At 45.3% G+C, this 16,231-nt stretch overlaps 1 protein-coding gene across 5 annotated transcripts in view; it reads right to left on the reverse strand.

Moving 5' to 3' along the window:
* Positions 1-1,557: 1,557 nt before the first annotated feature.
* Positions 1,558-16,231, reverse strand: part of LMX1B (LIM homeobox transcription factor 1 beta) — a 162,270-nt gene continuing 147,596 nt past the window's right edge. For 2 of the 5 annotated variants that reach the window (XM_058159487.1, XM_058159489.1), the window contains exons 7-8: positions 14,710-14,850; positions 1,558-8,776 (exon numbers count right to left, since the gene is read on the reverse strand). In XM_058159487.1, coding sequence (XP_058015470.1) covers positions 8,619-8,776; positions 14,710-14,850 — 299 coding nt within the window. In that variant the 3' untranslated portion in view covers positions 1,558-8,618. Of the gene's footprint in view, positions 8,777-14,688; positions 14,851-16,231 lie in introns of all 5 variants that reach the window. The other 3 variants (XM_058159486.1, XM_058159488.1, XR_009152311.1) reach the window with 2 other exon arrangements.

A 16,231-nucleotide genomic window follows, 5' to 3' on the forward strand; every position in this document is an offset into this window, starting at 1 on the left:
TAATACACTGTTACACCTTGTTCTATTTTATTTTGTTTTAATTTTTATTCTGCTGTGATAAAGGATGGATGGATGGATGGATGGACGGATGGACGGATGGATGGATGGATGAATAGATGAATGGATTGATGGATGGATTGAAGATATCTTTATCCTAAATCCTTGGGGAGAATCTGATAATCAAATTGCCAAATCCAGCCAAAACTATTTGTTGGAGTCTGTGTGTGTTGATGAACACCATAGGCCCATGATGGCGAACTTATAGCACACGTGCCGCAGGTGGCACGCAGAGCCATATCAGTGGGCACATGAGCTCAGCTCTGGTGTGCATGCATGCGCCGGCCAGCTGATTTTCATGCCTTCTGGACCCACCGGAAGTTGGGAAACAGGCTGTTTCTGGCCTCTGGAGGGCTTCAGGGGCAAGGGGAAGGCCCATTTTTTGCCTTCCCCAGGCTCCAGAGCCTTTCTAGGAATCTGGGTCGGTCGAAAATGGCCTTTCCCACTCCCCTGGAGCCCCCCCCGGAGGCCGGAAACAGCTCTGGAGCCTGGGGAGATCGAAAAACGGGCCTACCGGGCCCACCGGGCCATCGCGTGCCAAAAGTTGGGGGAGCGAGCGGGAGAAGGGTTGTGCGCGCATACACAGGGGGGCGGGGTACATAGAATTATGGGTGTGGGTACGCGTGTGCGTGATTCCTCTGCACCCCCCCCCCATGCAATGGCAAAAAGGTTAGCCGTCACTGCCATAGTCCATTGGTTCTCAACCTGCAGAAACCTGGGGGGCACATTGTCATCACAGAGGGTCCGTGAAGGGCTTGTGGAAATGTTAAGATTGAAATCTTGAGTTAAGTCTTGGGGTTCCTTTGCCGCCAATGATATTTAAAGGGGATCGATAGTGAAGAAAGGTTAGTTGAGAAACACGGCCCTAGGCATTGACAAACTCACCCTCGGTCAATTGCAAAAGGTAGCCTGACTCAGAGAACCTTACATCCTGCAATGAGACCTTTGATACTTGACGGGTGGACAAAAATGCCAAACCTAATCTGAACATCTGGCCGATTGTGTGATGATGATGATAATAATAATGATAATAATGATGATGATGATAATAATAATAAAGATAGATAGATAGATAGATAGATAGATAGAGGGTGTGGCAATGCCTGGGAACAGCCAAATAGAAGAGAAACAACTGGAGAAAATAAAAAAAATACAAAGAGCTACAAATAGAAATAGAACGACTGTGGCAAAGGCAAGCTACGGTGGTACCAATAGTCACAGTTGCCTCGGGAGCAATCCCAAAACAACTGGAGCACCACTTGAATATTGTCGGCATTGACAAATTTGTCACCCGTCAATTGCAGAAAGCGGCTTTCCTAGGAACAGCTTCCATCCAGCAACGATCTCTGTTAAAGATCCAGATTTGCTTATCCCACGTCCTTGGTAAGGACTCGACAGGTAGAACAAAAATGCCAAACCCAATTTGAACATCTGAACGATTGTGCGATGAATAATAATAATAATAATAATAATAATAATAATAATAATAATAATAATGCATTTCATTTACAGGTTGCTTTTATTTACAAATATACTGAAGTATAACCTTCCATTCATTCAGTCCCGTGCGCGTGCCCTTACACACTCCCACGTAAGAAAAAAACAGATATGTGAAGTTTGAGAATCACATTGCTTGAGCCGTCCGTGGATGGCAGGGAGAGAAGAAATCAAAACGGATCCAACCGTCAGCCGTGGCCACGTGGACATGAAAAGAACAACCCCCCCCCCACAACACAACTAATAAATAATTTAAGAAATGGCAAGTCATTAAATTAAAAAGGCAGAACCAAGGGGCCGATGGCAAAAACCCAACAAATCGAAAAAGGCCAGGGAGCGTCAGAATGAGCTATTAAGGATTATCTTTATCATCGGTATTTTTTTTTTTTTTTTTACAAGTTAAACAAACCGGAACAGCTACAAAATACTACATTTTGCTAACATAAATACAGAATATATAAATATACAGAGGATACAGCCGGAGGTGGTGTGGAACAGAAATGGGGGGGGGGGGAGGAGAAGGGAAGGAAGAGAAAAGTGACTTGAGGAGGAAAAATAAAATAAAAATAAAGAAGGGAATTAAGAATACCCAATAAGGCATCTCGTTGAAGTGAACCGCTCAGAGAGAAACCCAACGGGGCAGTTCAGCAAATGGTTTGATTTCTGCCCCGCCCCCCCAATTTTGCAGCTTAAAATTTGGGGAGTGGGGGGGGACACACCCGAAATTGAAAACCTGGAGGTGACCTTTCCTGCTGGCAAGCTGGTGGAAGAGTCAAGGAAGTGAACGGGAATCAACAAACTTGAGCATTTTGTCAAAACTCCCTGGTGCCTTGTAGCTACAAGTCAAAGCTGGGTGATGCCCTCAGGAACCAAATCTTTCCCCGCACCCCCGGCCACCTTAGAGGTCGCCCCCCCCAATCTGGTCTCCCTGGGTAGCTACTTCTGGTTGAATAAAGCTTATTCTAGAATTTCTGGTGCGATTTCCCCTCCCTCGAACGCTCAAGAGACAAATTCACCCAGTTAGAAGACTACAGCAGAAGAGAACAATCGCTCAAGAACGTCACCAAGAAAAAGGGGTTCAGTAGAAATCCATCAAATCCATTAGAGCGGACATCAAAAGGACCCCAAGGGACGTTTTAAAGGGAGTGCTCCAGTAGTGTATAACTGCTTGTTGGGTGAAGTCAAAAAACACATTTGTGTAGGCGATCAAACACACACCAAAAAAACCCACCCCTAAACACACCAAAAAATCAAGGTGACTTCTGTGCAGTGTCTCAACCACGTGTCCTGTGTCGCCGAGGTAAGGAATACAGGTAGCCCTTGAGTTACGACCGCAATTGAGCCCCAAAAGTTCCATTGTTAAGTGAGACATTGGTCTTCCCCCATCGATTTTGCTTGTCGGAAGGTCACAAAAGGGGATCACGTGACACACGCACCCCCCCGGGGACACCGCAACCGTCATAAGTACAAGCCAGTTGCCAAGCATCTGAATTTTGTTCACGTGATCACGGGTCAAAGGTCGTAACTGTGAAATATGTCACCTAAGTCACCTTTTTCCCCCCCCCAGTGTCGTTAACTCTGAACGGTCATTAAATGAATTGTTGTACGTCAAGGACTACCTGTTCAAGGAGAGGCTGAGCAAATCAGATACAAAAAAAGAGAAAATCATTTTGATCAGAGTGGGTCAAAACGTAAGGATTTATTGAAGGGGTCGCACACACCGTTGAGATCATTTTGCAAATGCCGGCCAATTACTCGTCCATTGTTGTAATGTTTTATCAACGTAGGCAATATCTAAATAACTTCTTGGCAGTAGTTATTTTTCGTTCAACTGAAATTTGGTGGGATGCAGAATAGCACCGGTCTCCAAGTGGGAGAAAATGGCTTATCCATCTTTTTAAAAGATGGCTAAGATTTTGGCAATTTTTTGTTTGTTTGTTTGTTAAAGATTTGTTGAATGCAGCCTTCTGGGATTTCTAGTAAAAATTATGAGGACTAGCAACCTCCTAAGTAGGTAGAGGTGTGAGGTGTACAGGAAGTCCACAATTGAGCCCAGAAGTTACGTTGCTAAGTGAGAAATGTGTTGTGTTTTGTCCTGTTTTACGTCTTTTGTTGTGAAGGGAATTTGGCTTCCCCATGGACTTTGCGACAGCCAGTGAGAATATCCAAGTGGCGCAACTTTACATCAATGGCATTACTGAACAGGTTAACTGTGCGTTTGGAAATAGCGAAACTCCTCATTCTCTTAACCTCCCCCTCCGAAATAGGTGACATGCGTTCATTTTAGAAGAATTTCTAAGGACGATCCCTAGTTTCCACCTCCCTTTATTAACTCAACTATAGATATGGTAGCCTAATCAATCATACTTTTCTATATTATTGTAAATGTGTCTCATTACCATTTCGGCTCGTGGGTTTTTTTTTGCTTACTGGACATAACGTGATTAAAAGACTGGAAGGGTGTGTTTCTGTGCACACGTGTTTAGTGGCAAAGACACGCAGTCCATGGCACAAATAATCTGCTTGCAAAGGCCATCTGACATCTCACATGGGTTATCATTCAACCCAGACTTATCCAAGGAGGTTTTTATCCATCTAAGACATCGGACATTCCTACCTGTTTTGCTCTCTTGTCTGCTTGACTTATCCAATGGCATCTCTCCTGAGAATTCGAAAATAAGCCTCAAGTCAAGAGGAGGTCAAGAGCCTGTTTTCAACCCTTTGACCCTGAAGTCCCAGGTTAAAACCATACAACCAGTAGATTCCTGAGAGCAATCATCCATGTCACAAATAAGAGTGACATTTATCTCAGCCAGAGTACCAGGGGAAAGGAAAAGCAAGTTTAAATAGCTTTGCTAGGGTCAACTTGGCCTTTGAATCTGCTGTTACTCTCGGCAGAAGGGGACAACTTGCCGTGGCCAACTCGCGGCAGGACAATCTAACAGTTCAATTTAATTATTTAAAATATTTTTTTAAAAAAAAATATTTCCATGCTTGTCATTCGTATTTCATTTCGTCCCTGCCTTTTTCACCCTTTCTTGAATGATTCCATTCCACCATTTTTTTCATAGTAGGGTAACTCTTGTCCTGCAGTGAGTTGGCCATGCCAAGTTGGCCATGGAGAGTTGGCCATGGTTGAAGTTGGCCGTGGCAGTTTTTAGCGGGGTTGGACGGGAAGGATTACCGTGTCATCACAACCTGAACGTCTTTCCTAAGTTCTCCACATTGTCATAGTCGTGGAGGACCAGAAGATCCTGGATCCTACTGGATGTGGTTGAATAATTAATAATGATTAATTATTAAAAGAGGTCTCCTACTGCAGTTCCTTTGGGAAGCTGCACATCTGTCGCCCTGGACCAGAGCTCTCCAACCATGGCAACTTTAAGACTTGTGGACTTCAACACCCAGAGTTCCTTAAAGTTGCCAAGGTTGGAGATCCCCGTTCTGGACAATGTCTTCCTTTGGTGGCCTGTGGACATTGGTTGCCAGCTCCACTTGATAAACCCCCCGGGGAGTCTACTTTTAGATTCAGAAGATACTCTTGGGTAGGTGGACAAACAAGGGCGTTCACACGAGGACAATTGTGCAACCCTTCAACTGTCAGGGGATATGGTTTCGGAACGATGGTGATATTTTTATTTTTTTTGTCAAAGAGGGTTGTGCTTTGGGGTTTTATTTTATTTTTTAAAACAACAATCACCGCCCATCTCTTCTTACCTGAAGTCATTTAAGAAGGCAGTTGATGAAGGCAGCAATTTCAAGACACTGGAAAAGATATACATTTTCACACATTGTTAGCATCTGGAGTGCATTAATACCAGTGGTGGGTTTCTAATTTTTTTACTACCGGTCCTGTGGGTGTGGCTTAGTGGGCGTGGCATGGCTTGGTGGGCGTGGCAGGGGAAGGATAATTTTAAATCCCCATTTCCTCCCAATCAGCTGGGACTTGGGAGGCAGAGAATAGATGGGGGCGGGGCCAGCCAGAATTTTTACTACCAGTTCTCCGAACTACTCAAAATTTCTGCTACCGGTTCTCCAAAACAGGTCAGAACCTGCTGAAACCCACCTCTGATTAATACGATTGTGGGGGGAAAGACTAACTTATAGATGCTTATAAGGAGAGATGCTTGTGGGGTGATAGCCTTATCATGGATCATTGAATCTGGCAGGTGATAATAAGGACCTTATCAGATCTAACAGGAGTTGGAATCCAGTAGGGACAACTGGTTCTTCCACTTAAAGTTGTTTTGTGCTCGGCCCTCAAATTATAGAGGAATAAATATTGAAAAGACCTAAAGGAAGTTAACTCAGATAGTCTTCAACTTCTGACCAAAATTGGGACAGGAACTTCCATTGTTAAGTGAGGCGGTTGATAAGTGATGCCCAATTTTACCATCTGTTTTGTCATGGCAAAACAGGTAAGCAAATTGCAGTGATTGCTCAGCCAATCTGGCTTCCCGCACTGACTTTTCTTTTTGGAAGCTGCCTAGGAAAGTCACAAATGACAATCGCGGAAGTCCAGGACATTGCAACAGTCATAAGTACATGCCAGTTGCCAGCGCCCAAATTTTGCTCAGGTGACTGTCAGGATCCTGGGGATGGTCGTAAGTGCAAGTCACAAGTTGTAAGTGACTTTCCCCAGCACCGTTACAACTTTGAACAGTCATTAAACAAAGGGTTGTAAGTCAAGAACTACCTGTAAATCTTACTCCTGGAATTCTTCTGCTTTCAAAAACGTGTGGCTATCATCAATCTAACATAACCCTAAAAGAAGAGACAGGCAGTAAGAGGATCATGATCTACTCTACTGGACTTGCCAGCAAATACTCAAAATAAGTCTCCAAGTTAATTTCCCCCAAACCTTGATTTCGGGATCTTGATTCCCAAAAATTTTCAGCAACGAAACTCAGTTTTCCCCTAATTTCAGCCTTTCTCAGATCCGGATACCATTAAGGTTTCTGGAATACAACAGTCAACAGTGGTTGGAGGATCCTAGGAATCTTGACAGCCTCCAAATTGACAAAGGCTGATCAACACAAGAGGCGTGTGCATTGTTGAAGACAACCCCTACTTTGCCAACTCGTTTTACGAACATAGAGAACATTCTATTGAAGTTCTGCAGAACTTGGCGGGCCATCTAGTCTTTCCCCCAATACATTCCCAGGGTAGCCCGAGCAGATACTTCTAGAAGTCCATAAGCAGGACATGAGGTCAAGTGTTGTCTCCAGTTTATGGTTCCCCAAAAAAATGGATAATGAAAAATCAACCGTGAAATTTGAGGGCCATCACACCTGGCGGGAGCTTGGGCTAAACTACCTAAGATCGATAGGATTTGTAGACCAAAACATCTGGAACTCAGTTTCGGGAAGAAAGGACAAGGCAGCAATGGAAAACTGGTGGACCAAGAATGGTCTGGAAGATGCAGGCCTTCTACTCAAGTCACCCACTGCGATTTAAACATGGCAGAAGTCGTGAAATGCAAAATACGTGGGCAGTCATGATATTCAATTCACTAACTTGTCGTTGTTTTTTCTTTAAACCTAATTTAAATAAAATCAAACCCACAGCTTCTTTTTGAAGCAAGACCTCAGCATACTTCACGATGGCCCCGTGTTAGCTTTACTCTCCGATCTAACTAGTCACCGAAGGTGGAATTTCCGTGGCACTCTCGGTGGTAAGCAATCATAAAACGTGTTTTACAGCTTTGCATCTGCCAAGGTTTAATTTCTACTAGCAATTGGTTCCCAGGCCTGGGGAATAACGGAATAAGTGCTCACCATGAGTAAAGCTATACAGAATGCCATTCACTGCTTGCCTTTTGAAATTACATGATGGGTAAGTGGTGGGTGGGGGAGGAAAGGGGGGTTTCTTTTAACCCCCATTGAGGGGGTTAAAAGATCCAAACCAAAACCAGCTCTAATTAACGTGTCCCGAAGCAAAGGAACTCTGGGGTATGGCTGTCAGATCGGTATAAACAAATGGGAATCACCAACAGATGACTGCCAATCAAAGAGCTAAGAGAGCTAGGGGTTAGGTGGAGACGTGAAATTTGGCACTGAATTCCTTCACCATTATTTAAAAAAAAAAAGTTTTAACACACCTAAAATAAAATCAGGTGTTCCAGAATATTTCTGGCCCTATCTTTTATAAAATTGCTTTTTCAGGTAAAGGTGTAATCACAGCTCATCTAAGTTTGCCTCCCCTGTCCAGCATCTTTTCACTCTTCCTCTTCCAAGAAACGTCATGGTTATGACGACGTGGCCCGATTTCTCCTCGCATCCCTCTTATTATTTTCTGGGTTCTCCCCCCCACCATCCCATTCTCCATTCCCACTCCCTCCTCCCCATTTCCAGGCAGTGCAGTGACTATAACTTAATGGCCCCAGAGACGACCGTTGTTTTTTTGTGGGGGAGGGTGTGTGTGTCGTTTCCCCCGTTTGATTTGATGGAGAGGAAAAGAAAGGAAAAGAAAAGCCGAGAGGAAACAGGAACGTCCCCTTTCAGTCTGTGGCGGGAGATGAAACATGCAGAACAAAACTGGGACAGTCCCCTCCAATTTCTTTCTTCAGCTTGGACCAACTTTGCATGGGGAGGGAGGGGAAGGTGGGGGAGAGGCTGGAGAAACCACTCGCGCTGTCGAAAGAGATCCCCAAAGAAATGCAAGGTGGGTGCCCGTGTTTGCCTCCGCCACGACGGGGTTCGAGAAGAAACTAACCACGGGGAGCATCGGTGTTCCTCGGTCCCACCTTGGTGACCTCGATTTCTTTCTCTTTTTTTTGAGAGCGACTCGTGGTCCTTTCGTCATTCTGGCTGAGGATTCCTTGCCTGTCTGTTTCTTGTGGGGGGGCCCAGAGGCCTCCTTAATTCAATGCTCCTGTCATCCCAGGTGACCGTATATCAGGGTGGAGGGGAAAAAAAACAACATATGGCTGTATGAGGTTTTTTTGTGTTTGTTTGTTTGTTTCTCCAGCTGGAAAAACCGGGAAGGAGTCCCTCCTCGCGACATCGGTTCAGGAGAGAAGTTCCGAAGAAGAGCTGGGCCGGTTCCCCCCCGCCGGTTGCTTTTCATGAGGCGAAGTAGGAACTCTGCATAGAATACAGCCTATCGATGGGGTTTCCTATCCTGGCTTGCATGGAGTTTACTTCTGAGGAAGCCAAGAAACAGTCACTCAAGCTCGTCAAAGAGGTGTCGCTGTCGATGTCGTGGAAAATGGAATCGTTTCCTGATGGGTTGATGGAGAGAAGGTGGGGGAAAAAAAGCCAGAATATAGACATGTTAATAGGCTGGGTTGACCGACACAAGGTGCTTTAATCTTCTGAGAGAAGATGATTAACGATTAATTATGATTTATTATCTCTAATAAGATGTAACTTTGAGGAAACTCGAGTCTCGGAGTTTTCTTTCATCACTTGGAACCTTGACATCGGGTATGTCCGAAAGCTGATTTTTATTTCAAGCGCAACTGGACTTCGTGTTTTCCCTTGAAGACATTTTGCTTCTCACCCATGAAGTTCTTTATTTTATTTTTATTTTTTAATTTTATTTGCATTTATATCCCGCCCTTCTCCGAAGACTCAGGGCGGCTTACACTATGTTAGCAATAGTCTTCATCCTATTTGTATATTTATATACAAAGTCAACTTATTGCCCCACTGACAATCTGGGTCCTCATTTTACCTACCTTATAAAGGATGGAAGGCTGAGTCAACCTTGGGCCTGGTGGGACTCGAGCCTGCAGTAATTGTAATTGTAAGTTCTGAAGAAGCTTCTTGGAGGAGAAGCGAAATGTCTTCAAGGAAAAACACAAAGTCCAGTTGTCGTTGAAAAAACAACAACAACAGCTTTGGGACAGCCATGATCTGGAGCAGGGGGTCTCCAACTTTGGCAACTTGAAGACTTGTGGACTTCTGGCAGTTGGCCAGAGTTTTTCAACTGCCAGAGTAATTCTGGGAGTTGAAGTCCGCAAGTCTTCAAGTTGCCAAGGTTGGAGACCCCTGATCTGGAGGACTGAGAATCTCCATAGATAGGATCTATATATGGTTTCACCCCTGCAAAGATTTCCCATGATCAAAGTGTTCCCAGCACACGCCCGTTTCCATCAGCTTTCAACCCTCCCCGTACCACAGAGATGTAGCACAACGTGGTCCTTTTCAGAAGGCTGGAAGATGCCCATCATGTAAGCTTGGAATTTTGCCACCCAAAATTCCAAGCCAGTGAAGGCCAGCGCATAAAAACCCTTTTGTAATGTGGAACTTTCGTTCTGACTGCTTGTGGGGAAACCAGGCTATCAAGAATATGAATTGTAGTCTCATTTTCTCAGACCGACGGGAATGTGCCCTGTTTAATGAAAAAGAAGGATTAGAGATCCCATTTTTTGTTGGAGGTACCATGTTGTTGTTTTTTTAAGGCCCTTCCAGGTTGAAAGGATAGCAGGGTTCCAATGCTTGAGGGGCTACCAAAGGAAGACACGGTCAGCCTACTCTTCAAAGCACCTGAAAGCAGAACAAGAAGTTATGCATGGAGAGAACCAACCTGGGACTAAGGAGGAATTTCCTAAACAGTGGGAACGATCAATCGATGGAACGGCTTCCCTCCAGAAGTTGTGAGTGCTCCATCACTGGAGGTTTTTAAGAAGAGATTGGAGAAGCATTTGTCTGAAATGGTATAGAATCTCCTGCTTGAGCAAGGGGTGGACTAGAAGACCTCCAAGGTCCCTTCCAACACTGACATTCTGGGAGAAGGTTAACGAGACCAGTTCTTCTTCTTGTTCTAACTTTACTTCTTCTTCTTCTTCTCTTTCCTCCATCTCTAAACTTGCATCTTCGGTGAACTTGCAGATGGCCAACTCAATTCGTAGGATGTTGGTTAACTTCAGAAATCTAGTAATATTTGGGGAGTTGGAAATGCTCCCGCTTCAATTTTTGCATCATCGCAAACCTGGATTGACGTAGCCAAGTTTTGGTTAAGGCCTTCACTAGTTGCAATGTGAGATTTGTGGACCCGGGAGATATTTCTGCACATGATTCCCACATCTGGATATACTTCGGTTCCAAAGAACGACTGTGAATAGCAAACTAAAGCATCGGAGATTTTTTTTTTAAAGAAGCTTATCTTAAATCTCCAGGGTTTTTGGTTTCTGGGAATAATAAGGACAACAATAACAATAATACTACTCAGATGCCCTGGGTGCATTGTGAGCTGTCATAATCTTTTGGAAGGCTGTTCTTTTTCTTTAGCTGTGTTGATTTTCTCTGCTGAAAAAAAAATCAGAATAATTTGCACTTGAAGAATCAGATGAAGAGAAAAAGCAGGCCTGGCTCTTTGCTGGAGATTTTAATGGTACTTTGAGAGCATCATTGGGCGGGATGTAAGAAATGGTTGGGCTCTCTGCCAGTAAATTGTTTGCTTTGCAGTCTATAACATTTCAAAAGAGTTTGAAAAGAGAGAGAGGAAGAGAAAGAGGGGGGAGGGAGAAAGAGCGAGAAAGAGAAAGAGAGAAAGAGAAGGAAAGAAAGTTAGAGAAAGCGAGAAAAGAAAGAGAAAAAGAGGGAAAGCGAGAGAGAGAGAGGAAAAGAGACAGTGAGAGAGAGAGAGAGAGAGAGAAAGAGGGAGGGAGAGAGAGAAAGAGAGAAGAAGAGAGAGAAAGAGAGGGAGAGAGAGAAAAAGAGAAACAGAAAGAGAGAGAAAAGGGAGAGAGAGAGAGAAAGAGAGAAGAAGAGAGAGAAAGAGAGGGAAAGAGAGAGGAAAAGAGAAAGAAAGAAAGAAAGAGAAAGAGGGAGAAAGAGAGAGAAAGAGGGAGAGAGAGACAGAAGAAGGGAAAGAGAGAGAAAGAGAGGAAAAGAGACAGGAGAGAGAGAGAGAATCAGGGAGAAAGAGGGAGAGAGAGAAAGAGAGACAGAGAGAGGAAGAGAGAAGAAGAGAAAGAAAAAGAAAGAAAGAGAGAGAGAGAATGAGAAAGAGAGAGAGAAACATGAAGAAAGAGAGAGAAAGGCTGGGAAAGATCCATTTTTTATCTGACATGAGCAAATAATCTGTGGCTAGCAGGCTGGCAAAAGACAAAAAGATCCTGCATTCCAGCAGAGGAAACTGTGGCTTTGAGGAATGTCAGAATCAAATCTTGTCAGTGCCAATAAAAGTTGCCCCTGGAAGGAAAACGGAGAGGGGTTGCAAGAGGGAAGAGGAGAAACCCAATGTTGGGAGGGGGGGGAGACCCCACCCTCCATTTTTCACCCCTTCCTCCCCCTCCCCAGCCGACGCAAACTTGGCTAGAATGCCGGAAGCGCCTTCTGTGGATCACCAAGGAAGGAGACTTCAAAAGAAGTCAAGGATGTTTTCCAAAGTGAACCGGTCTCTCTGCCACCTGAGACAAGAGCGTCTGCCGAAGGCGGTGGACTACAAGTCCCATCAACCCCAGCCGCAGTCAGGTAAAGGTGCCTGACTGGAAGAAGCGGATGGAGTGAATTGCAACGGTGTGTGTGTGTGGAAACGGACTTCAGCCACTCCACACTTTGTAGGGCTGCTCCCCACTTGCGCCCTTTGCGATAATTTGGAAAGGAAGCCGAAGAGAGAAAAGCAGAAATATTTCCCCAGCTCAGCCGAGAACTCTACCAGCTCTTTCTTTCAGTCCTGTCTGTCTCCCATCCTTTTTTCTTCTTCTTTAGATTTGCTACAAGAGCTTGATGCTGAGGGACGAGTCCTTAGGACTCCCCCTTCTCCTCTTTCCCTCTCGCCTTTTCCTCCTGGGTCGTTCCTTTGACGTGCATTTCCGCCCGCTGTTTGTAACCTGCTCCACAAACTCATGGGTCGCCTGTGGTGAAATGACAGGGCGGCAAACGCCCAAAAAGTTTGAGGGTGACAAGGAAGTTTCTTCATTCTTAGAAAACACTGCCTAGAAGTCTGATGTAAAGCTATAAATCATGAGGACTAGATCCTTAGATAACTCTGTTGCAACAGGGCCCACGGATTGCCTTTGGAAACTCTTGCAAAACTGCGGAAGGCACCTTGCTCCCTGACGGGTGCGGTTCTTAGCCCAGCCGTATAGTCTTTTCGTATTTTTCTTCTGCTTCTGGTTCTGGAGCCTCATCTTTTGTTCAAAGAGAATCCAGAAAGTTTTCTGTTGGTTCAGCGGCTACAAAATGCGGGAAGCTTTTCGGAGCTGGGAAGGACAAACATTTATTGTCCTAAAACAGAATACAATACCTGGATTTTCCAGACCTTGTAAGACTCCAAATACCATCCTGCTCAAGGACCTTGTTCTTTGATCTGCTCCGGGGACATTAAGGCCTGATAGACAAAGCTCGGCCCCGGGATTATTCCGAATTATTCAAAGCAGGCGCACATACGAGGCACGACTTGATGGGCGAAGGGAGAAATATGAGTAGCAGGTCCTCGCCCAGCCGCAGAGATGAACTGGGGTGTCTTTTTCAATTTCCATGCCAACCATCTGCCCCCCCCCAACCATCCCGGTTTGGGAATCTAGACATTCCCACCCACCCCTCATATACCGTTGTTGTGAGTGCGATAAGAGCTGTTATCAATTTGCATGCTAAAAAGCCCTAGATGCACGAGGGTAAACCAGCTTTTCTGCCAAACCACATCTGATGCAGCCTTCTCACTGATGTGGTTGTGAAAAGACAAGGCTTGGGATTGCTGGTTCCCGCCACCCCCCTCCCCGCCATCACTCTATTTTCTCCAGTTCCAGGCCTCCTTAAAATAAGAAGCACATAACTAGAATAAATGCGGTGGCTTAACTCTTTATGGCTCTTTCGTAATGCAGTAGATGCAGAGATACATAGAATGACAGAGTCGGAGGGGACCTTGGAGGTCTTCTAATCCGACCCCCTTCTCGAGCAGGAGACCCTATACCATTCCGGACCAATGGCTGTCTAATCTCTTCTTAAAAACTTCCAGTGTTGGAGCATTCACAGCTTCTGGAGGCAAGCTGTTCCACTGGTTAATTGTCCTCACTGTTAGGAAATTTCTCCTTAGTTCTAAGTTGCTTCTCTCCTTGATGAGTTCCCATCCGTTGCTTCTTCTCCTGCCTTCAGGTGCTTTGGAGAATAGGTTGACCCCTCTCTTCTTTGGGGCAGCCCCTCAAATATTGGAAGACTGCTCTCATGTCACCGCTGATCCTTCTCTTCTCTAGACTAGACATGCCCAATTCCTGCAACCGTTCTTCATATACGTTTTAAGCTCAAAAACAAAACAAAACAATGGCCAAGCCAGCTGACCAGCTGTGGAACCCATCTGAGATCTGGTAGACCAAGGTCAACAACCTCTAATGCTGCACAAATGCAAGAAAGCACTTCGAGAGGTCAATTAGTTGATATCGGGTAGCCCGAAGTGGAGAAGCAACTCTTCCCCATGCCCTTTGGGCTCCACTGATTCACTTGTTTACGTCGCCTCTCCTCTTTTTCCTCAGCATGAGGGTTGAGGATGATGGCAATCCAAGGAAGAGCAGCCTTAGGAAATGCCATTTGCCCTGAAGGTGATGGCAGGGCTCGACATCTCAGACAGCTATCTGCTGCTCCAGGAAATGATGATTTAATCCCCAGTGGGGATTGCCAATGGGGTGTGGAAATCTGGAGGAGCAAGCGGTGGGAAGGAAGGAAGGAAGGGCAGAAGACGCTTTCAAATCCTATAACGCCCTCGCTACTACGGACTACTCTAACGTGTGTTTGGATCCTTTGTGGAGGACGGGTGGGATTAAAACACTGATGAACACAGAAATAGGATGAGTTTGATCTGTCCATTCCTAGGAGCTCTGCTTTGTCAGATCCACCTCGAAGCAGGCAAGCAAGAAGAAGAAGAAGAAAAAAAAAAAGAGAGAGACTCTAATCGATAGGATATCTAAATTTAGATTTCTCTCCTGCTTTGCTTTAGGGGATAAAAGCAGCTTAGACGGCCCTCCTTGCAATTTGGGCTAAAATAAAGCGACCCGTCTAAAAATCACCCAGTGAGTTTCAACAGGCCAAGAATGGAGAAACAGCCCATCCTTCACCATTGTACTCTACTGGTTCTCTGGACACTTCTGCGCCCTTCCAGATGTTAACAGGAGACCTCAGAGTTTCCACAGATGTTCTGAAGGTCTTACTTGCACATGACAAATGGCAGCTGGTTCCCAGGGAGTCTTACCATAAGGATTCATGTGGTCACCTGGCATTTGTGGTGGGGTGAGACCTTGCTGGAAAGGATCAGTGGCGTAGGTGCTCTGGTCCATTGCTACAATCTGTTGTTGCGGTGGTGCAAGGGGTGTGTAAGACGTCATTATCCCTTCCATCCGGTTGGACATTACTTCTGCAAGACAAAACGAAAACAACTCCAAGTAATGCTTGGCTCGCAGTCAACCTACCAGAAGAAGTCTTTATTGTTACTGTTCGTCAGCTAGATGTTCGGATTGGGTCTGGCATTTTTGTCCACCTACCAAGTTCTTCCAGAGGAACTTGAAGGTTAAAAAAGTACTATGTCAGGATGTAAGCTGTTCCTAGTAAAGCTGCCTTTTGCAATTGACTGATGGGGATTGTGTCAATGCCGGTGGTTTTTATTGTTGTGGGTTACAAAGCCAGCCAGATGTTTAGACTGGATTTGGCATTTTTATTCCTTCTATTGAGTCCTTCTCAAGGCCCTGTGATAGGCAGATGTGGATGGGTTAAAAGTACTAGCATAGGATGAATAAAAACCTTTTGCAATTGACTGATAGAAATTTTGTCAATGCCAATGATGTTTTTATTATTATTGTTTATTTTTATTATTATTTATAGGCAGCCCATCTCACTGTTGCAGAGATTCTGGGTGGCGAATGGCACTGTGTTCAATCTTAAAAGAATAACCATATTTGTTAGGACTCAACAGCCTATTCCAGTGTCGGCGAACCCATGGCATGCGTGCCAGAAGTGGCATGCGAAACCGTCTCACGAAGAATGCACGGCCTCGCAGGCTCCTCTTCCGTGTTTCTGTGCTAGCCGTCACGCCAGTCAGCTGGCTGTCGCGCACGCAGGAACGGCAGAACCCAGAAGAGCGGCGTTCCGGCACACATGCGCAGGCCAGCACCCTAACTTCTGGGTTGACATCGCGCACATGTGTGATGGCCAGCTGTTTGTCGGGCGCGCTTCCATGTCGGTATCTGGGTGTTTGGGTGCCCGCTCGCGCATGCACAATGGACCGCCACTCTTCCAGGTATCGGCACTCCTGCGCGCGCAAACCTACCTTGCGGGATGGTTTCATGTGCCACTTCTGGCATGCAGGCCAGCACGCGGGAACGTCAAAGGTTCACCATCACGGGCCTATTCATGCCCAACTTCTTTCAAAACATGGAAAACTCAAGAAGGGAAATGATTCACGTTTTTAATGAAACCAGCCCCATATAATCCTGATGCGATTATGGAGCCTACTTATGAAAACCTGAAGAAACTACGTAGGAAATGAGGGCATCCCCCAACTTCATTTGGCTCCACAAGAAGCACATCCTATCAGCTCTGTGATTTCCCAATTAGCTCACGGCGTCCTTCTAAAGAGGAACAGGGCTGAAAATAACTTACGGGAGGAGGGTTGCTGGCAAACCAGACAGAGGAAACAAATGATGAAAAAGAAGAGGAAGTGAAACTATTGTTGGGTTATTACTTTTTGTTTTCCTAGAGGACACCTTTCCATCTACTCACGTAAGATGGTGAAGCGAAGA

Source organism: Ahaetulla prasina, chromosome 16 (assembly GCF_028640845.1).
Source record: "Ahaetulla prasina isolate Xishuangbanna chromosome 16, ASM2864084v1, whole genome shotgun sequence".
Lineage (NCBI taxonomy): Eukaryota > Metazoa > Chordata > Lepidosauria > Squamata > Colubridae > Ahaetulla > Ahaetulla prasina.